The sequence below is a fragment of the Pseudoliparis swirei genome, chromosome 18, assembly GCF_029220125.1.
Source record: "Pseudoliparis swirei isolate HS2019 ecotype Mariana Trench chromosome 18, NWPU_hadal_v1, whole genome shotgun sequence".
NCBI lineage: Eukaryota > Metazoa > Chordata > Actinopteri > Perciformes > Liparidae > Pseudoliparis > Pseudoliparis swirei.
The window spans coordinates 5,175,202-5,198,795 of record NC_079405.1 but is presented as its reverse complement, the minus strand read 5'-3'; the positions used below and the strand labels follow the sequence as shown (position 1 = coordinate 5,198,795).

At 43.9% G+C, this 23,594-nt stretch overlaps 1 protein-coding gene across 2 annotated transcripts; it reads right to left on the bottom strand.

The window, feature by feature from the left end:
* Window positions 1-61: 61 nt before the first annotated feature.
* Window positions 62-22,344, bottom strand: ece1 (endothelin converting enzyme 1). 2 transcript variants are annotated; one of them, XM_056437769.1, is made up of 19 exons: window positions 22,268-22,344; window positions 14,627-14,713; window positions 12,398-12,536; window positions 9,802-10,014; window positions 9,560-9,684; window positions 9,323-9,469; window positions 8,986-9,051; window positions 8,537-8,725; window positions 8,229-8,371; window positions 6,594-6,708; window positions 3,842-3,952; window positions 3,640-3,738; window positions 3,233-3,310; window positions 3,018-3,121; window positions 2,609-2,719; window positions 2,095-2,162; window positions 1,801-1,991; window positions 1,576-1,671; window positions 62-1,050 (listed from the first exon to the last, which is right to left on the bottom strand). In XM_056437769.1, the coding sequence occupies exons 2-19, from the start codon at window positions 14,711-14,713 to the stop codon at window positions 874-876; spliced, it is 2,259 nt and encodes a 752-aa protein (XP_056293744.1). In that variant the 5' UTR covers window positions 22,268-22,344; the 3' UTR covers window positions 62-873. The 2 variants fall into 2 exon arrangements, with proteins under 2 accessions (XP_056293744.1, XP_056293743.1); XM_056437768.1 differs by lacking the exon at window positions 22,268-22,344 and having other exon boundaries at window positions 14,627-14,938.
* Between the last annotated feature and the right edge of the window lie 1,250 nt (window positions 22,345-23,594).

Genomic DNA, 23,594 nt, shown 5'->3' with positions numbered 1-23,594 from the left:
AAAACTGTGTCTGTGTGTGTTTGTTATATACCAAGCAAATACAAAAATGTAAGAGACAAACATGTTTTAAGACTGGTTTTACTATTCAAAATAATTTGTGACAAACTCCTACTCATAAAAACAGTTATGGCACATTGTGGGTTGGCCTACATGACCAAGTTCTGAATGAAAAAAATTGTTTGAACTTTAATTTATTGCCGTAAAATTCTTGGTTCCTCCATTCTGTTTCTGATTTGTATTCATTTTCGCCACGACGGGAATAAAAACGCCAGCAACGGGACACAAATATCACGTCAATATCTCTAGAAAACGTGACCAAAAAAAATGTCACGCAGTGTTTCTGAAATATTGCAATAAACCGGCTGCATAAGTACTGAAACACATTCATACCATTCTCAATTAACAGATTATTAAAAATCTGTCCATATCGATTTTCCATCAGGTTAAAAAAAGTAAAAGAAAAAGTGACCATAAATAAAACGCAATTAAAAAATACAAATGGGAGCTTATTCAAGCACAGTGAAGAGTTACAGGACAAATATACATATTTGTCTCTATGACAACAAAGCAGTTTCACAGAATCGAAGAGTGGTTCCCCCGTGTTTCCGTAACCATTTGCTGGGTTTCCAGTGCGCATTCAGAGCAACGTTGAACTTCAGAAGTCGGGGCGAGCGGCCGAAACCAACAATCCTCGAGGAGAAGCACTGCAGATTGCAATCCTCCACACAGAGAAAGGCACATTTTGTCCTGGAAGCAGTGGCGAGGCGGTCGGAGTTTCAGTGGTTCGTGCGTTTGCCCCGTCCGGACAGACTTTGTCGAGTGTGTGTTCTCCCCCCCCCCAAAAAAGTATATTTCCCTCCCCGTTGTGAGGCATCACCAAAGCTCACACTTGTGTTTGGGGTTCATGGGAGCGTCCGCTTTGCAGCCAAAGTGCCTCGAGAACTCTTGCGAGTTGGAGATGGCGCCAATGACTCGGAACCTTGACGGACTGTGAGGGTCCGTGATGACGCCCTCGTGCGAGCTCTCGGGGGTCCTGATGGAGCACCAAACCTGCAGGCATCACAGCGGGCAAAAAGACACACAATAAGTTATTATTCCATATTCATCTGCATTTATTTCTTGTCGTCACAGCTCTTTTAAGTGTTTTGAAGTCATGTATTTTAATAGTTTTTCTTCTTGTTTCTTTACCCAGAAGACTTCTTTCTTCACGTTCATTTGCCGAAGGAGGAACGTTTCACTGTGCTCACCTCGAATCGGAATACCGCACGATCAGGATTTTCAACTAGTTAGCCGTCAATCACAGTCACGGTATGCGACTTGTACGAGTGGCAGATGGAAACTTTAAAAAGTGCCCACGGCGCAAAACACTAACAATGTACTTTTGCTGCGAAGCAGGAGAAGATATCTCGTCTCCTGCGGCTCAAACTTTGGAATTTAACAATTGCATATTCACAGAATGAAGGCGTTGACGTCTATAAAAACCATTATCAGCAAACCCATGTCTGCAGGGGAGCTTTAAGTATTGGTATGACGACAGTTTGCTACGGTATTTGAGAGAGTACGAGGGACACGAACCTGGGCAAATCCTACGAAGAACAGCTGATGGTTGGTCATCCCCAGGGCAGGAAGCGTGGCCTCCTCGCCGTGCTTTTTGATCCAGTTCACGTACGCCTTCAACACATGAACACATGATCATGTTACACACACACACTAAGCAGTGTTTACTGATGTTGACCGTGGGGGGGGAATCATCCTCCTCCTCCTCCTCCTCACCCCCGCCCCCCCCCCCCCCACACACACCTTGTAGGCGGCCTTGAGTCCGCCGTTGTCGGCGATGTTCTCCCCCAGGGTTTGCTTCCCGTTCAGGGGCTCCTGGTTGATGCTGTAGTTCCCGTACTGCTCCACCATGCACTGCGTCTGCTTCTTGAAGGCCTCGACCGAGGAGTTCTTCCACCAGGGACGCAGGTTTCCGTCCTTGTCGTATTCCCTGCCTTTGATTTGAAGTGTGAAATATTACATGTTGCATCGGAAGGATGAGGCTATCGGACGTCCTCTGGAAATTAAAATGGAAAAAAGAAAAACTTTTTCACCAACCTTGGTCGTCAAACGCGTGAGTCAGTTCGTGTCCCATGACGACTCCAATCCCACCGAAGTTAAGAGCTCTGAAAGAACATGAAATACAGTATGAATCCTCCCTGTCACAATCATTGACGTCCCATACGAAGTTTGTCGTTGTCCTGAACGGAATGTGTCCGTTTCTTTCCGGTTGTCTCTGACTTGTGAGCTGCACATATCTCAGATTTGTTCAGCAATTCAAATAGTCAAATCACACTGAATATTGAAATAAAATTATGCAATAGAGTCCAACAAAATGGCGTTTCGTATTGATCATCAAGTTATATCTGCAGTACACTACTGGACTCTCATGTGTAGATGTGGATAATGCCGTTTACATCAAATACTATCTCATACTCTAATGGCGTTTTAATACAATCTTTATTCTATGCAGCGTTTTGGTGAATTTGGAAACTCAAGAGAACGTTCCACTCGTTTTCTATTCTATTAAAACCCATCCAACGTGACTTAGTAGCCCGGAGGTGAGACCTACTTGGGCCAGGAACGACTGTAAAACGGAGCCTGAAGAATTCCCGCCGGCAGAACCATCTCGTTCTTGGTCGGGTTGTAATATGCGTTCACGGTGGGAGGCGTCATGCTCCACCTGAAAAAAACAAAATACAGGGAGGTTGACATCAACAAATTCAGATGATTAATCTGCCCGCTCTGCTGTGCTGACTGCAGATCAGATTTTTTTTTTTTTTTTTTTTTTTTTTTAAAGGCATGGGATCCCCTCGGCCTAATTAGAGACGAGGCATCGCTTCAGCAGAGGAAACTTTGTTGCCTGGGAACATTTGTGGAAGGCGGCAGTATTCTGCCGAGTCAGCGTAATGGGAACGCGTCCCCGGCGGAGCGTGCAGCCTCCTCTTTCGGCGAGCGGTGGAGGACGAGGGCCAACTCACTGGTTTCTGTTGGGAGTTTTCCTCAGCTGGTCCGCGGTCACTCTGGCCGAGAAGTTGTAGTACTGCATGACATTCTGGAAGTAGAGCTCCGACACCACGTCAAACTGAAAAAAAAGAGAGAAGAATCAGAATTCAAAAAAGTTCAGTATTATGTTGACAAATAAAAAAAGTGACAGGACGGTCAGGACGGAGAATTCACCTCCACATTTACCTACATCATTGAACACTTTGTCCAGCCGCGTGCCGTTCATGATGAACTCTGGATACCCGACCATGTTGTATATCGCATCTGCCTGGGACAAATAAATAAAAAACTGTTAACGACACATTTTCACACCAGGTGGCAGCGCTGTATTTCTCAGCCACTTCAATTTTCACACACACACACACACACACACACACACACACACACACACACACACACACACACACACACACACACACACACACACACACACACACACACACACACACACACACACACACACACACACACACACACACACACACACACACACACACACACACACACACACACACACACAGAGAGAGATGTTAATGTCTCCCTGAAGCAGGGAAACTTCCCGGGGGGAAAAGAAAACACACAACATCTTTGTCCAACCTTTTCTTTTGCTGCTTTTTTGGTCTCCGTGTCCATCCAGCTCACATCCTTCAGGCTGTCCTCAAACGCCCATTTAATGTCCCCGACCATATCTTCAGCCTTGAGGCACAGAAGGCACAAAAGACCGTCAGAGGCATCTATCAAGCCGCACAGCGGGAGCCAATGTATTGTGTGTGTGTGTGTGTGTGTGTGAAATGCGTACAATAGCCTTGCTGTCCTCGGCGAAGGTGGCTTTGACGAACATGGCTCCCAGAGCGAAGCCCAGGGCGCTGTCCGTGTCGCTGACGCACAGCTTCCAGCGCGGAGAGCAGCTCTGAGGAGTCAACGCGCATCGAGACGCGTTAGGAGGAAGACGCAGCCTCGCTCGGAATGGGACTTTCTTTGCTTCGCCTCCGTCAGTTAGCGACTTCCTACATTTCACAGAATGATCGTGGGTGGACTCGTACCACTCAGACGTGGGAGAACCGTTAGCCGCTTATTTCAGTTACTTATTACACTCTTTAAAACTCTCAACACAGACTTGGCGATTGTTGGACCGGTGGAAGGAGTAGTCGTTTTGTCTCACTGGAGTCTGGTGGCTTTGAGGAGAGCGTACTAGTTGTACGTTGTGTACGTTAATAAATACATCTGACTCGTCACATATTCACTTCAGGGTGTCCACTTTCTATCCCCACCGATTGGAGGGGGCGACGATAAATACCCGGAGCCACGGCCGTCATTTGTCCCGGGAATGAATCCCGATTGTAAACTTTCCCACTCGACACAAAATCCAGATGTTAGTGTTTATTTTTGTGTCCACAGGGAAAAGAGGCTCGAGACAGTAAACCCTTGTCTTGGTAGAAAACCTAACCCCAATAGGCCGCTACTCCTCCTCCAAAGCCCTGGGATTGTTTGGCTTCTTGCCCAGTGCATGCTGGGATAGAAATACATTTTAATGACATAAACAAAAAAACTATAATCAGCAAAGCTTTCAGGCTTTGGGGGATTTGGCTTTAACCGCTACTGTTTTTTAAAACAAATAAATAAATAGACCCATGTCGAACACAGAGGAGCTATTTTGTTGAAGATTCTTCTCGCAAATAAAAATCCACACAAGCGAGAGAAAGTAGCCGTGACCTCCGAGCTCAGTGTTCCTGAGACAAAGCCGAGCCGTTATCTCTGCGGGCCGAGAGGCACCGCGCTCCCTCCTAAAGGACCGTGGGCTGTTTTTCTTTTGTTAAGGCCGAATGTAAACAACCAGGACACCCCGCATGCCGTCTACACTCACAAGCTGAAGCAATGAAAGCCAAAGAACGGAACATTTATAACAGTGAGAAGAGATTTCAGCAGGAAAAAAGAGTCGCATCCTAACGTATTTAATCGTTTGAAAACAGAAAAGTGTCCTAAACTGACAGCCAATGTTCTTATGAGTTTTCTTTTTGTGTGGCCACAACTTCTAGAACCACGTCGGAGTCGTGTGCATTTCGTTTATCATCGTCTTGGAGAAAGAAAAGAAAAAAAAGATTACGAGACACGGATATAAAAAATAAAGATAAGAGGGCCGGGCGACAATTTAACGTCTTTCCGTGGAATCAAATCACAATGGAATCAAATATCGAGACGCCGTGACGCACAACCACGTCATCCAAGTGGAGAACAATGAGCACGCACTCGCTGAGACCTCTGAGAAAATCAGATAATAAATGGTGAGTCGTGCTTTCCAACCGCAGTGTGCAGGACTGTCTTCATTCATTCCGATTTATTACTGCCTACACAAGAATTATTCTTATTGGAATAACGCCACCTAAAAAGCTAAATATTATCTGATTTTAGTTTTTAACTGCTGGATTCCTACTTTAAAACTGCTGGATTTCGTTTTTCATCTTTATTAGTTGAAAATAATCCGTTTTCAATATTTTCAAGTGCACATCACCGTACTGTACCATGTGTTTATTTCATGCAGACTACTTATTTATGCCTATGGTTATTGAGAGTATAATAACCCATGTAGCGATAGAAGATTTAGTCCATATGGTCCATCCCATCCATCTTAAAACAAATGTTACATCTCAACTCTAAACCAGCTAATTCACTGCATGTGAGAAGAAGAAAAAAGACATATGACTATATATGACTATATGACAATAGTTTCTAATCAGGTGCAAAGGAAGGACAAGGATACACGGAGATGCAAGAGAGGAAACGCGCTTGCGGTGAGGAAACGAGGCGTGTTCCGAGCGAGCAACAGCAAGTCGTAAAAAAATGCGCTCTCACTTAAAACAGACGCACAAAGAGACGCTCGTATAGATGGTTCGGGGGTTTTGTTATTGCAGCTCGACCCTGGGGGAAAACAAAGCCAGGAGGGGTGGGGGGGGCAGGATCTTGGTCAGATAAAGGGCCGGAGTCACCGGAGCCGCCAGACAGCCCCTCACTGAAATTGCAACGCTGAGACACGTGTGGAAGTGGGAGTATCTCTGACTCCATATTTTCTCACGTATCCGTCGTGCCGGGGCATCGGGGTCTGCCTGTGACACGCGGTGCCGAGCAGATGGCCCTTTAAAAAAAAACTCTCGCCCTAAAGAAGGAAACCCCGTTTCAAGCTAAAGGAAGCAGGTTGCCGACTTATCGCGTACAGTTCTTTTACGGTCTTGTCATAATAACGGGGAGAATGTGTCTTTATTTCCATGCGTTTGCATTACGTAAAAAAGGAGAAGAAGAAAATGTCCGGCACACAAGAACAAGAGGTCAAGTTAAAAAAACAACCGTCGGGCCATTTCCTCTGACTGTTTACACTGGACGACTAAAAAGCCCCAAAAAAAACATGATTAAAAAAACCAGGAACCTGGATATGTGTCCAGTTCACAGACGCATTATCTGGATGAGAATGCCACAGCGTGCCTAATCCCACCGCTGTGTTTCAATCTACCCGCGTCACGGTGGATTATGTCCACTGGAGATAAAATGTCTCCGCTCACCTTCTTTGTTCCGTACATGACCTCGAGGAAGCGTTGCTCTGCGTCCTGAAACCGTTGGTCCAAAACGGAGCCCATCTTCCTCACCACCTTCATGATCATGTAGTTGTTGAGGAGGCTGAGGAAGAAAGAAAATACACACATCACGGTTTTGATGTGTCCGAGACCAACACACGATGAGCTAGCTGGCTAAGTTTAGAAATGTTCGGTCCTCTGATGATGCGGTGATGTAACCACCAATCATATGTTTTTGTTTCAACATGTTAGCCTCAATTTGAAAAAATAAATGCCCCAAAAAGGTTCCCAGTGCTATTTAAGGATATGTTCTTTTTTTCCTTATCCGATGTGAGGTCCTGGGATATGGATATATATAAAATATACAAGTATATATAGACAGACATATATATATATATATACACACATATTTACATATATACACTACGGTTCAAAAGTTTGGGGTCATCCAGACAATTTCGTGTCTTCCATGAAAACTCACTTTTATTTTTCAAATGAATTGAAAATTGAATAGAAAATATAGTCAAGACATTGACAAGGTTAGAAATAATGATTAATATTTGAAGTATTAATTTTGTTCTTCAAGCTCAAAGGAAGGCCAGTTGTATAGCTTATATCACCAGCATAACTGTTTTCAGCTGTGCTAACATCAATGCACAAGGTTTTTCTAATCAGATATTAGTCATCTAAGGCGATTAGCAAACACAATGTACCATTAGAACACTGGAGTGATAGTTGATGGAAATGGGCCTCTATACACCTCTGGAGATATTTCATTAGAAACCAGATGTTTCCACCTAGAATAGTCATTTACCACATTAACAATGTATAGTGTGTATTTTTGATTAATGTTATCTTCATTGAAAAAACAGTGCTTTTCTTTGAAAAATAAAGACATTTCTAAGTGACCCCAAACTTTTGAACGGTCGTGTATATATATACAGGACTGTCTCAGAAAATTAGAATATTGTGATGAAGTTCTTTATTTTCTGTAATGCAATTAAAAAAACAAAAATGTCATGCATTCTGGATTCATTACAAATCAACTGAAATATTGCAAGCCTTTTATTCTGATTTATTGCTGATTATGGCTTACAGCTTAAGAAAACTCAAATATCCTATCTCTAAATATTAGAATATCATGAAAAAGTATACTAGTAGGGTATTAAACAAATCACTTGAATTGTCTAATTAACTCGAAACACCTGCAAGGGTTTCCTGAGCCTTGACAAACACTCAGCTGTTATAAATCTTTTTTTTACTTGGTCTGAGGAAATATTAAAATTTTATGAGATAGGATTTTAGAGTTTTCTTAAGCTGTAAGCCATAATCAGCAATATTAAAAGAATAAAAGGCTTGCAATATTTCAGTTGATTTGTAATGAATCCAGAATGCATGACATTTTTGTTTTTTTAATTGCATTACAGAAAATAAAGAACTTTATCACAATATTCTAATTTTCTGAGACAGTCCTGTATATATATATATTTATTTATTTATATTTATTGTAAAGCACTCCGAGGCAAATTGTATACAAAATAAACTGAATTGAGCAACACTTCATCTCTTGTGTTGCTCGTAGTGTGAACATATGAAGCGTCAAGGCTTAAAAAAGTATCTGACCTTTTATTTGTTTTAGTTAGGAGGTCAGAAACTTGCTCGAGGTATTCTTTGGCATAAACGACCACCGGCTCCGACTCGTTGAGCGACACGGGGGAAAACAATTCGGTGAGATAAGGCATCCAGTCCACTGCGGGAACCAGAGTCTGCAAATACACAGATAACACACACACACACACACACACACACACACATGAACTTTACAGTCCCACATCCTAAAGCTTTTATATTTACATTTACACATAGCTTTTCACTTCCTTCACGCCTTCAAGCATCATCCCGTGTGTCGTATGCTTCGTTTGGCCTCTTACCATCAGATCATTGACCTCCATCTTATGGTAGATGAGCTCCTCGTCTCTCCTCTCCTCCTGAGGGACCGTGATGTTGGCCAGGGTGGTTTCAAAGTCCAGGATCTCCTCCATCAGCGTCCGAGACGTCTCCTCGGAGCCGCCCAGGAGAACCCCGAACTCCACCAGGAAGTTGAGGTATGCCGTCAGATACTGTGGGCAGCCGGGTGGGGGTTAGTTGGGGAGACTAGGTGTGTATGTGTGAAAACTCACTTAGGAAAGTAATCCTAAACCAACAAGAAGCGACGATGCAGAGTTTGTTTTCCTCCCGGAGTTGACATATTTCTCTTTTAAATATTTATTGACTTTCGGAAAGAAATTCCAGATCTCGATTCGATGATCGGACTCGAGCTCCAACTTTTGCTTTTAGCCGTGTTGAACCAGTGCGAGAGCAACGGGTCGCCCCGCGGTACCTTTTCATTGGCCGTTTTGTTGAGGTAGTAATCCCGTGAAGGTAGCCCCAAGCTGGACTGATCCACCTGAAGTCAAAAAAGAAACATAAGAAAGACTTCAGCTTCCTCTTCCACCCTTTTGTTTTCATTCCTGCGCTGCAGGCTTGAAGCAGAAGCTGGAAAAAGATCTCGTCCGTGCCATTTGCCGTCGGCGCGAACCCAATGTCATCGAGATAATGAGCGCCTTGTCGGCCAATGTGCGTTGGAGGGAATTTGATGTAAGAATTCATTTTCTTTTAAAGGGCAAAGAATCCCTTTCTGGCATTTTTACAATTTGAGAATGGTCCGATCTGCTCACCTGGATGATGTTACTGCTGGAGTTTTTGGAGTCGGTGCTGACGAACACGGTGAAGAAAGGCGAGGTGCGATAGTTGGCCGACACCATGCGCAACACGGCCTGGAAGTTGTCCTTGTGCCAGGATCCCGTCAGGGCCCATCCTCCGATCTGAAACGGGGCGGCGGTTAAGGCGCACACTCAAAATCGACTGGAGTGGTTTCTTTACATTTTTTAATTCATGAATTCGAAACGGCATACCTGACTGATGAGCTCTTGGAGTGGCTGAGCTCCCAACTCTTCAATCTTGGCCTCTTTCATGCAGGCCTGATAGTATCGCTGGGCCTTCTCCTCGGCCTTGCTCAGACCTTTCATCGTCGTGTTTTCTGCACACACACACACACACACACACACACACACACAAAGATGAAAGATTGATCAGGTGATTGATGGCGCTTTGAGGGAAGGCAGCTGAGGACACGACTCCAAACGACAACTCCTACCTAATAAATGCTTCATCACAGCCATGTTGTGCTCCCACAGGTTGCTGAAAGGTCCCCAGCGGGACTTGCCCTCGGGGAGGGGGTTGTTCCTCACCCAGCCCCCACAGGCGAAGTTGTAGAAGTCGTGGCAGGGGTCGATGGTTCGGTCCAGGGCTCCCATGACGGCGCTGGCCACGGTGATGCACGGCTCGGATAGGCACAGGCCCGGGTGAGCTGCGGGGGAAACGAGATTTTAAAAAATATATATAAATATACTTTATCGCAGAAGGGTTTAAATATGATGTTGTTTGTACGATATTCCTACGATGTTTATATATTTTAGAAAGACAAAGTACAAATGAAATGAAGTTTTATTTTGAATAATACAAAAATGCAAAATCTAAAAGTAGGCATTTACGGCATTTGTTTGTTTATTTATATATATATATATATAAATAAAATTACCAAATATTTTCTCTCATCTCATATATATATATTAAAATAAACATATGTACATAATATATACATATATCAATTTAAAAAACACGGTAAATGCCTACTTTTAGATATTTTATTCTGCATTTTTATTAATATTAATTATATATATATATATATACACACACACATATACACACACCCTGTGTCTATGTACACAACAGAAACAAAAATCACACTTGCTAAATAGTTTGCAGAGTTCACTTTTTTTCTCATCACTTGTAGACAGCTCAGTTTTTAAACCCTTTGTTTTTTTTCAGAAACTCTTTGGTGGTAATCTGAAAATATGTCCTGGTAGGACATCCACATACATGTATGCATGCGCGCTTCAGACCATCTGGAAACTATTATTTTAAAAGTCGTAACAGCCAAGATAAACATCCCGTAGGGAATATTTGTCCCAGGAAAATATCCTTCATGAATAATCCTCTTAAGCTTGATGATCTCGGAGGCACCAAGAAAGAAGTGTGTTTAAAGAAGTGCAAGTGCAACTCCAGGGGAACAACTCACCCCCTTCAATCAGTGACTTTACTCTCCAGACGTTTCCCCCGCCTGCCCATATAAGGTATGAGACGGAGACAAAGTTTACGAGAGGCGAGGAGGTTAGCACCCCGAGGAGAATTCATCCCCGTTCCCTTTATTATTTCAAAGTGTGATCCGACATGCGGCTCTGAATGGGAGGAAGTGGTCGTCTGTTTCCCGTGGAAACCAGCGCGGATGAGACGCCGCCTGGACGCGATGGTAAATCCACAAGACCCCTTTTTTCCATAATGAACAAGCTCAAGGGAGAGATTTCAGAGTTGTTTTTAGGCAGATTAGCTGAAGTTGTGGCTTGGGTTTAAGAAAATAAATTCAAAATGAACACGCACCACATGTACTGTTGTAGTTTTAAAGATGGGTAGATACATGAGGAAAATAAACTGAGCCCCTTGTGAATGAATGTAGAGAGACAGCCTCTTTTATGTATTGCCATAAACGAGGTGGCTGCCATTTCAGGAATCGTTTTACATTTTGGTAAATGCGCTTTTCTGTCTGCACGGCAAATGTGTCGCTACAGCCGGTTAGCTTAGCTTAGCATAGCGTAACGCCTTAATGGAGGGAACAGCTCGCCCGGCTCTTTCAAAAAAGGTAACAATTTAATAATTCTGGCCTTTTGTCTTAGAAACTACATGTGATGCTCTGCGTTTCCTTTGTGAACTTTGTGGGAGTCGGGAGGTGGATTGTGTTCCAGGGCTCTCAAGTTTTGAAGACAGGCAAGCGTGAGATTTCCATCAGCACCCGATACAGCTGACCGTTGCGCGCGCCGGCATCAAGCCGAAAAGAGTTGTTGACGGGGGGGGGGGGGGGGGGGGGGGGGGGTGCTAGTGACTATTTTGTTGCTCCATCCCAATGCGTGAGGAATTCGATGTGTGGCGGGAGTGCGTGAGATAAGACCGAAATGCGTGAGTCTCACGCTCAATGCGTGAGACTTGAGAGCCCTGGTGTTCCCTTTTGTTGGTTTCCAACTGTTGCAAGTATCCATTCAAAAGCTAAACTAACCAGCTAGCGTCATATTTAATACACAGACATGAGTGATATCAATGTTTTTTTAAATTAACCAAATTAATGTATTTCCCTAAATGTCAAATTATTCCTTTAAGCGTTCCTCCTCCTTTTTACCTTCGCATTGAAAATGCGGAAGGTTATGTTTTGATAGCCGTGTATTTATTTATTTATGTGTATGCGTGTTACTCGCATAACTCAAAAAGTATTAAACCAAATCGCATGAAATTTGGTGGGATGATTGGTTATTATCCGGGGACCATTTGATTAGATTTTGGGATCGATCGGGTCAAAGGTCAAGGTCAAAGTCATGAAAAGGTCAAAATCTTCTTTTTACCATAGCACGGTCAATTTATATCCAATTGGCATGCAACTAATGCCAAAATGTTCATAATTCAATGCCCAATCTTGTGATATGCGAAGGTATGCGCTCTACCGAGTGCCCATTCTCATCTTTGTTTGTTTTGATTTGTTTTTATTCTTCTTCTTATTGGAAATGTTTCTTGGTTTTGTGATTTGGACTAAACATGAACAAATAAACAGTTTTCCTGGTATAGTTGAAGTAGAACGTCAAACTCACTCTGTTTGTAGAGGACCCCCGTAGAGATGAGGGCTATGAACAGGCCGACGGACACGACACACACCGAGACCAGCAGCCTCCTCTCTCTCTGAGTCCGGTCTGACCAACAGGTGGGACGTCGGCCGTGCAGAAGAGTCACCTGCACACGCACACACACACTTCATTTAATCCAAACATGACTATTGTCAAGAGGTTGAACATTATTAAAAGACATAAACTCTTCATCGTGCTGAGCGGGCGCAGTGTGGAACGTACAGCCTCCAGTCAAACAGCCTCTCGGGGATTTGATGACGGGGTTGGTTTCTAAGCACAATGGCGTCTCCATGGCGACGCGTTCAACCCAACCCACGCGGAAAAGTTTAACCGTTCTCATATTGTTCCCTCGCTTCGAGTTTAACAGAGAGAAGGAGATTTAGAAGACGCAAACAACCGCGGCGAGCCACGTCTGCCTCGCTGTGCGTTTCACCTGTAAACAACGAGCGAGTCAAAACAAAAACAAGGTAGCGCGGCGCCCAGCTGACGGATATTCTGCTGCGACGTTTACGACAGGAGAAATCCATATCTTGTGGTCCCGGTCTGAACATTTGATTTAAATCAACGAGCGGTGCGGTGGATCTTCTACCCTGCAGGTTTCCTCCTGCTTGTTGCTTTTAGTTCAAGCTGCCAAGGGAGTTTATTCCTCCAGGAATGGTTCCAAAAAGCCACTTGCAAAACCTTCCACAGGGTGCATGTAGCACTCTGGCCGGCCTTCGAGTACCCCCCCCCTCCCCCTGTAAATAAATACCAAATCTTGGACCTCGCATGCATCCTGTGGAAGTCAATTACCCCTGAAGTGTATAAATAAGGATCCGATTTACCGCCGTTAGCTTAGATGAGAGTTCAGCAGTCACACTTAATGTGGCCGAATCGGGCGCCAAAGCCACAGCGGGTTCCTCATCTCTGGTTCGAACCGAAACAGAGTTTCCGAGTGCGACTGAGAACACGCCGCTGCCAAGCCGGAGCGCTCTCCATCTGGAGCTCATCGGGGAACCAAAAGCCAGTTTCATTACCCGGAACACCGCGGCAAAATGATGGTGTCAAGAGCTTTAAATTAGAGCGCCGTTTAAGCTCTTCAGGTAAACTTTTGGTCAAACACTGTTACGTGTGACCGCACCGAAGGATGTGAGCCGCAGAGGTGGAAGAAAAAAAGAAAAAAGGGCATCCGGCTGTCGGTAAAGGAGCGCTGGAAGGTTTAAAAAGTTCCCAGAGCTCCTTCTGCAAACCACAAATTACAGACGCGCAAATGGAAAAAAAGGTGCGACAGTATTCATCAATCAGCAGTTAAGTGACTTCAACAGGAAAAGGATCACGCTAAAGAATAGAGAGTGTGAGAATAAAAAGAAGAACAGAACTACACGACAGAAGGATTGTTGATGTGTACACACACACACACACACACTGATGTGTCAACGTGAGGATTCAGGCCATAATGCTCTTTATCTATCAAAAATAAATAATCCTCCAGCTGATAAATTCAGACTATATCATCGTGAGCGTAACAAAATGATTTAATTAGTGTGGGTGTGTGTGATGTCATCTATTTGCGGGGCACTTGTATAGAGGAAATTGTGATCTCAAGGGTAATTCCTGAACAAATAAATCTTAACTAAGGATTATCGAGGTGTTGCAGCGACACGCGTTGCCTCCGTTGAAAGTCTTTGCATCGTGCGTCGACTAAACCCGAGGAAACTAAAGTTGGACCCGTCGTTCATCCGCTTCATAAACAAGACGCTGAGGAATACGTATTCATTTAAATCAAATGCAATCGAGTCAGAATCATCGATGGCTCGACGTTGTCGCTCTACGTTATCGAGGCTTTAAAAGAAACGCGTTTCAATACGACGGGAAAAAGACGAGCGCCCGATTGTTCCGCCGCTAGTCGGCAGATCTCGTCCCGCAAGTTGAATCGCGTAGAATCTGAGGTTCGGACCGACGTTGAGCTGACACTAAATAATTTTCCTCGTGAACCGAGCTGGACGCGTGATCCTGTGCGCCGTTTAAACTTTTCTACAGAACCCAGAAAATGAATAATGATAAAAAAATAAAAATAAAGATTTTATCACGACAGCACATTCGGCGTGGGTCCCGGAAGAGGCCCACACATATTTAGTTGTCCGTGTCATAACACAGTACTAGTCACCCATTCTTAAACGAGCATGTGTGTGTGTGTGTGTGTGTGTGTGTGTTTACCTGCATGGGCGATGACGGGTAGATGTCGTCGCTGGTGGAGTCCACCAGGTCCTCCTCGTCCAGCGTGGCTCTCTTATACGTTGACATCTGAAAAGTCAAATGTAGAAATGACTCTCTCAGCGCTTCCATGTTCCTTCCAGCCGGTCCTCTCTTGACACCGACGTGTGCGTCTGTGTGTGTGTGTGTGCGTGTGTGTGTGTGTGTGTGTGTGTGAGAGACGGTTCGTGTCAATTCCTCAGCGGCGCCCGAGGCATTCGGCATCGGGTTTCGCCTCGAAAACCCATCGGGAGGTTTGTCTGGTCGGAGAGCCGCCACTCTCAAAAGATTGTCAGTCCTCTCCTTCCAGAAGCTCAACCCCAACGACACCCCCCATCAGACCCCCCCCCCCCTCCTCCGGTGTCAAACGTCACAACACACACACACAAACTTCCTCATGAAAGCCCTCGTGAGATCTCCTTGCGGGTCCTCTCTTCCTCTTCACAGTGTGGCTCTTCCCCGTGGACTTCCTGCTCGATGCAAACACCGCACAAGAGAAAGGGCGGAACTATAGTGGAAAACAGGAAGGAGCGCTGAGCGACGTGACGGAGTGTGTGGTCGTGATTGTGTGACCGTGTGTGTGTAAGAGAGAGCATTGCCCAATGTGGTTTCACTTAGATTTGGGGAGGGAGTTTCTCAGTTGTAGTTCACACCCCGCGTCTTTTTCTATGGGACATGATACAGACGGAGGGGGCGGAGCCTGTAAAACCTCCTCCTCCTCCTCCTCCTAGTGGCTGCCAGTGTCAAACGTTACCTGATAGGCAGTTTAACCCCTCCCCCACACAAATATACAAACACACGGCTAATAACGAGCATTATTGAGTCTGTAAAGCATGTTTATAACAAGAAATATCAACTTTTTTATATATTTAAAGGGCTATTTAGGTAGTCAACAAACAAACATAAAGTACCTCACACTCAAACTTGGGAAACAATATTAATTCTAATAATTTTCTGGAGGTTTTAATTGCTGGGGTCAAATTGACACCGAGGGTAAAATATGTGAGTAAAGGTAACAGGAGGGTTAAAGCACATAAACACCTTAAAACGAACTAGTTTGGAACCAGCCATAACTAAAAAAACTAATAGATGTTTTAATACAAGGACTGTGTTTGCGAAAGGATAATAGATTTACATTCTGACTGAATGAAGATTTTTCATCTCCAAGTCGAACCTGGAATGGTAAATAACATTCCTGTAATTTATACGGTGAGATAAATTACATCCGATTATAAAGAAACCAAATGCTATTTTACACATTAGTAGAAAAGAAACAGTTCTTTTAAAGAAACAAAAAGATACATAAACATATTCACATTGGTTCTCAGCACGGTAAAAAGGGAAATGATAAACCAGACGGAGACGAGACTCCCGACTGTTTTCCACTATGATCCCAGTCTCTCTCTCTCTCTCTCTCTCTCTCGCCTTCTCTTTTTGGACTCATCAAGCTCTGGCTTGCAGCTTTCCCCGTGAGCTGAGCGCGAGGCCGACCAGCGACGGAATATAAATGTTTACTTGATGGAGACGGGTTGGCTTTGATCCTAAACACTCCCAGGAGGCGAAGCGGCAGGCAGATCCTCGCTTTATTTAACTTCCCGCTCTTTTTACGTAAACATGTCACAGGTGGACGTATACACTTTTTTTTTTTTTTAACCCTCAAACCCAGCACACCAAGTCAAAGTATCGGCTTATAAAACATAAAAAAAGATGGCGGACTAAAGTGATGAGAGATGCAGAGAGACAGATGGGAAGGGGGAGAAGTGAGAGAGAGAGAGAGAGAGAGCAGAGAGGCACAGAGAGAGAGAGAAGAGAGCAGAGAGGCAGAGAAGAGAGAGAGAGCAGAGAGGCAGATAGAAGAGAGAATTACAATTAATCTATTTATCAAAAACTTACAAAACTAAAACATGCAATACAAATGAATAAACAAAAAGTTAGTGGAGAAAACAACACAACTCATAAGTTCATAACCATCTCCTCTGACTGAACACAGGACAAAGAGTTCCGTGTTTGAGAGAGAGAGAGAGGAGTGAGAACACTGAAGAAGACATTTTTTATGCAACAAAAAATGAAAGAAGTCAAAATGAACTCTCACGAAGTGAAAAGACTCTGAAAGGGTTCAACTATTTAGGTTGAAAAACAAGGACTACGTCCGGACCGGACAACCTGTCAATCACAAATAAAGCAGGATATAAGCATATCCTGCTTTACGGTTTGTTTTTACTCCACATGGGACCATAGTTTACAACAACAAAAACACATCACGCCGTATTGAAGACCTGAAAATATCGATTTAGATCATGAGCTCACGTTGACAACCTTAACTGATGAATCAAGGGAGACGGTATTTTCTCGTAGACTTCTCTGTAATCGGACTTCTATTTGCAGCCAGAGGAGTCAAACCCTGCTGGTCATTTAAATTAATGCACATTTAAAAAAAAGGCACAACCACACCGGCTTCACACCGGAGGTTGCCATCTGGTACCCACGAGTCTCCCCTTTAGAAAGGCGCGCCCGCTCATGTCAGGGTCTTGTGACGGGGTGAGGCTCAGGCGCAGAGAGACGGGCTGGACGCAATATGAATAACAAAAAAAGCACTCTTTAATGAGGCAAAACAGTTTACAAACTAGAACGGGCACTCGGTAGAGCGCAGACCTTCGCATATCACAAGATTGGGCATTGAGTTATGAACATGTTGGCATTAGCTGCATGCCAATTGGATATAAATTGACCGCGCTATGGTAAAAAGAAGATGTTGACCTTTTCATGACCTTGACCATGACCTTTGACCCGATCGATCCCAAAATCTAATCAAATGGTCTCCGGATAATAACCAATCATCCCACCAAATTTCATGCAATTCAAGAAGATTTTGAACTTTTTCATGACCTTGACCTTTGACCCGATCGATCCCAAAATCTAATCAAATGGTCCCCGGATAATAACCAATCATCCCACCAAATTTCATGCGATTCGGTTTAATACTTTTTTACTTAAGCGACTAACACGCATACAAATAAATAAATAAATAAATGACGATCAAAACATTACCTTCCGCATTTTCAATGCGAAGGTAACTATAACGGGCACTCGGTAGAGCGCATACCTTCACATATCACAAGACTGGGCATTGAATTATGAACATTTTGGCATTAGTTGCATGCCAATTGGATAGAAATTGACCACGCTATGGTAAAAATAAGATTTTGACCTTTTCGTGACCTTGACCTTGACATTTGACCCGATTGATCCCAAAATCTAATCAAATGGTCCACGGATAATAACCAATCATCCCACCAAATTTCATGCGATTCGGTTTAATACTTTTTGACTTATGCGAATAACACACACGCACGCACACAAATACACGGCGATCAAAACATAACCTTCCGCATTTTCAATGCAAAGGTAAAAAAACAACAAGGTCCAAAAGGGGCAGGCAGAAAATCGAGGTTCAGGGCAGGCAGGGTCACACAGGCAGAACCAGGAATACGGACAGGGCGACGGGAAAAGGACACGGAACTATAAACGACAATCCGCCTGGAGACAAGGGAAAGACTGACACAATATACAGGGGGGAAAACACAGGTGTACGACATCAGACAGTAACGAGACAAGAGGGGCTGAGGGCAGGTGCAGGGAATTAAACAATTAAGACAGAGAAGACACAGAGGAGACATAGGAGACACGGAACACAGGAGAAACAGAACCGGGTGTTACAGATCATGCTCATCCCTGTGTAGTTTTGGGGGAAATGTAAAGTATTGGGTTTGACTGGAAAGCCGGGACTCTTGTGGCTCCGCTGAGCCCCCATCGTATTCACGTGTGATGATGTTAATCCACACGATAACCATTTCATTGCAGTGAGACCATTTTTTTTTAAACTCAAGGATAAGCACAGGCTTATAAAACATTACAACCCCAAAGTGGAGACTTTTCAGAGATTTATTGATATTAAAAACTGCTTTCTGAGTAACTTCAAGATCAGAAGTAAATCGCCAAAAGAAAGCAATTCTAACAGAGATCTCCAAATGTCAAATGTTTTTGATAAAATCTCAACATTCATTGTTATCGGTGATATTTGAAGGATTTGTGTTAATTGTATCCATTATAATTGAAAAGATTGTTACATTTAGCATACTATCAAACCAAAAATTGCAAAAGGAGACATGCAAGAGCAGAGTTTACAGGTGTGCAGCTCTTCTATGGGGCATGCATGACCTGCCGTCTCCCTCTGAAGATGCCCTGTCCTGACATAAATGGACCCAACTACGTATTTACGAGAAGACAAAAGACTGCTTGTGAGTCAATCAAACTGAATTTCATCACGAAAAAATGTAGTGCACGCCAAAAAAAGCTCAGATTAAATCTAGCCGGCCCACAATGCAGAGCAACAATCGTCGGTATCTGCTGGCAGAGCGCGGTGTTGCTGTCTCACACACACACACATACATTCCTCAGCACACAATCGTTGTTTTTGAACACTTTCCTGGCATTGCGGTTTGTGCACATGTTGACACACAGCTTGACCCCCCCCCCCCTCAGCTGAAGCAGTGCTTCAATTAATTCTCTTTCCTGTTAATGACATCTGGTGAATAATATCAGCCAGAAGTTGTGTCCCCGAGTCATGACACATTATTGTGAAACAAGAAAATACACATTAAAAAGTTTTTTAAAAAGAAGAAGAAAAAAAACATGCAACTTGCTGCAATGGCGTGAATAACCGCGTCGAATAACCCCGATCTGTGAAAGCCACCGAGCACTCTCCTCCGCCGACGACCCGACTCTCCGGAGGTCACGCCGAATGTCGACTTTTCAAATGACCGAACGGAGCGAGACTCGAAATAAAAATAATAGTAATCGTCTTTGGGGCGAGTCGAAATGTCTCCTCGAACGCCATCGCCGCGGTTCTTGGAAGCGACGCGAGGGCCGCCGCCGTCAGAGCGAGGCTGCAAGCCACAATCACGCGTCAGCAATTCGTCACTGAGGCCACGAAGAAATATAAAAACAAGGGGCGGGTGTGGAGATGTGTGGGGGAGGGGAGGGGGGGGGGCATTCCTCCAGGAATAACTGGAGCGAGTTTGGGTGCTGCAGCGTACAGCGTGTGGAAGTTCGGGGGCCGTTGAGATTTGCAGGCGGCGTTCGACCGGCCTGTAAAATCGTAAACATTTTTGCCGAGTCAGACGCACGGTGTGGTTTCAGACCGCGGGAGGAAATCTAAACCTCGTATTTTGTAGGAGACGTCCGGTGACCTCTGGGAGCGGAGTCGTCACTTCTGCTCTCGAGTTCTCGTCAATGTCTCCACGGCTCCGATTTGAAAACTTCCCCCTCAGGCTCGGTTCGCTCTCTTTTTTCCTTTCACTCTTCGTGAAAAAAATCGGGAACACATTCCAGAAATACCACAGAGCCGAAACATAAACAAGACCGCACTTCTCACGACAACACGAGCTCAAGTTTCAAACGGCTCTCTCGCAGGTGAACTCCGCCCTCGACCCTCTTCTTGAATGCATGGTCGCGTATAAAATGCAGTAAAAACAAGACGGAGATGTTCGTGAATGAATAAATAGAGTCGCTTTAGCTACGACATTCTTTATCTATTTAGTGGCCCCGCCCCCCCCGCCTTGAGTTACGGCCTGAAGGCCACAAATAAGACAAACGTCGTCTCGGGCTTCAGGCTCCTCCTGACCTCAGACGCCAGGGCGGCACTGGGAAACGTCTTCCTCCAGGGAGGAAAACACCCCGATAATAAAGTGTCGACAAATCAGCTCCTCCCCCCCCCCTCGCCGTGGAGCAGGATTGTTGCACTTCGCCGAGGGGGACGTTTACCAGGAATCACAACACTATTTGATGTATTTTTAGGCGTGCACGTGCAACAACCGCACATTATAATAATAAGAGAGCTTGCATTTACTCTCACGCGGCTACGAACATGCAGGCGTGCGTGCAGCTCGCAGATTCTTCAGATTCCTGGCTGACGCGGGACTCTCGAGGGATTCTTCCCTCCACGTTTCATGTATTCCTGACGTACGTGCACTGATCCGATATCACCCCGTCAGGCTCTCGGCGTCGCAGCCGAGCACAAAGAGCTGCACGCCCCCCTCATGTACAGTAAAACATACTTTATACTCTCTTTACATTCCATATTTATGATGATGTGGTGCTGTATTTCAAAAGAACCGGGGGTTATTTATGCTACTTTGGACTTTTATTTCAGTGTTATAAAAAATAATAAAGAAGGAGCGGCTCATTTGGAGATTTACAGCCGGCCCGGCGCTGTAACAAGAGATTACCTGTTCCTGCTGTTATGGCGCCGGGCAGAACACTCACGATCACACCTAGGTAATGAATAACTGCAGCAGGGTACACCCGAGCTCCCAGAGGCCATGTGATGTTATTAAACCAATCCATCTCCCGGGCTTCAGGTGGATCAATATGTGTGTGTGTGTGACTCTCCCTCTCCGGTTTTTATGCCTCCGCAATAAAAGAAGGTTGAATTTATAGCACCACATGCTGGCATTTTCCAATGTGACGCAGAGCAGGACTTGTCTTCGAAATGATGCCGAGCAGGACACAAAATGCCAGCCTGCGATAACAACGAGACTTCTTGAGGTCTTGCCCAATCGACTTTGTACGTGACGCAATCGCTATTTTGGTAGTAAAATCGGCTCGAGTAGACACAGCATCTCGGCTCGCATCCAAAAAGCGGTTCGATTGAGTTAATTTCCTCTTCCTGTGAAGCACTTTTGCTATTGAAAGAAAAAGAATCACATTATTTATTTACGTCATTGTGGTTTTAATTGAATTACTTCCACAAAACCCTGAATTAGTTGCATCTCCCGTTTGTTTTTCTGAGTCGGTTACATGTTCACAGCTGGTGTTTGCTTTAAAAAATATATACATTTTATTATTATTTATGACCTTTCATGACATTGCTTACAATCTCCTATCCCATGGACCTCAGATGATAAATGAGCTCATAAAAAACTCAAGCAAACATTTAGACGGTGGAAGTTAAATACATTTGTTATTGCTTTAAAATCATGCACCCGTGTGTCTGGTGGACACGATGTGGTTGTGGTTGCATGGAGGCTTAAACTATTATATAAATATTGAAATGTTAAGCTTGTGTGGCGGTTAAAAGGGTGAGTCAATGAAAGTACCACCGAGTAGTCGACATGGGAAGAATCCTTGTGGGTGTTTGTGAAAAGGAAGTAAAAAAAGAAAAAGTTACAGAAGTGCAGCAAATGTCTTTAAATGACAACTTAAAGGTTGCAAAACGTCAACGCCCACTTTGGGGGGGGGGATAATTACTATTTTAATAAGAGATGAAATACATAAGCTCACTGAACTCACTAACACACGCACTTAGTTGCGCTAATTGTGCAAAACAATTTTTTAAACACGCACAACTTGCGTCACATTTTAGTTCAACGGGGACGAGTCGCGAGCGAAAGAGTCAACAACCGCACACTATAGCGCGTGCGAGTCAAGACTCGGAACACGTGACGTTGTGTCAGGCAGGCAAACAAACAACGACAACAAAAAAGATGGTTGCGACCCGGTTAAAGGTTCGCTGCGGGGTGACTTAACGGTTCCTCCCGTTCTTACCGTGCTGTCAGTCCGTCTCCGCGCCGCCGCTCTTCTCCGTGACTCCGGTGTGCCTTCTGACCCGGGGAGCGCGCGAGCGAGCGAGCCTCGGCTGAAACGACCAAAGAGATGAAACTCACTGTCAAGATAGTTCACTCCCCCTCCCTCCTCCGCCTACTCCCCCCGCCCCCCTCCGCTTTACTGGAATTTTTTTTTTTCGTCCACCAACCCGGAAATCATCTCACTCTCGCTAAAAAACAAAGATAATTAAATAGAAAAGCCACGCAGAAGATGACTAACCTCTCGGGAAATATGGCGGTTGAGGTGTGAAAAATCTATTAAATATGAAGAAAACCTCATTTAAAAAACGCCAAACGAGAGTTTGACATAGTTTTTTCGGCACATTTTGATTTCCCTCTTGATATATATATATATATATATATATATATATATATATATATATATATATACAGAAAACCTATAAATCACATTAAAGCCGAGTCCCACTGGTGAGAGAACACCAAATAAAGAACATTTGAATAAATAAAGTAGCTGACCTGGCTTGCTGCCTGTCAGTAATGTGTTTTTAACTAGCACAATACTCTGTATTCAATTATTCAATATGTTATATTCTGTCTATGTGCATTCATTGAATATAATGTGGAGCCAAATGTAAATTATTGGATGTAGAATAGCTTATGCGTATATGTGTGTATTTACTGTTTGTGTTTGGGCTTTTAAGGGAGTTTGTGTGGGAAGGGATTGACCTTGGAGGGCTTTTGTCTGTCTGTGTGTGTGTGTGTGTGTGTGTGTGTGAGTGGTTTATTTCATCTGCTGTATTTTATGTATAGTTGTATTGAGGCACCCCCTTAAAACTGACACGTTCATCAATCTCTACAGCTTTATCCTGCTAATGAATGTCCATACACCGTAACCTTTAACTTGCATCCTTCATCGGTTTTACTTTTAGAGCACCTCACTCTCTTATTCAGCAATTAACGGCCTTAATACAGTAAACAACCCATCATTTTAAAAACTTTTTCTGGATGAGCTTCTCCTCTGTAAATAAAGATTTTTCAGAAACTCTGTTGGATCTTAAGCGGATGAGAATACTTAGGGAGAATGATATGCTAATTTGACAGTTAAGGATATATATGTACAGTAAGAAGGGGGAAAATCAATACAGGAAGAAGGATTGAAGATGTTTTTGTTTTTCTGCTGCCACAGTGACATCCACAGGAGGCCACAGGAAACCACAGGGAGCCTATAACAAATGAATATAAATGCATTATAGTTGATAATTTAAAGCTTATGACTGTTTAATAGAATTTAATCAATGCAAATTATT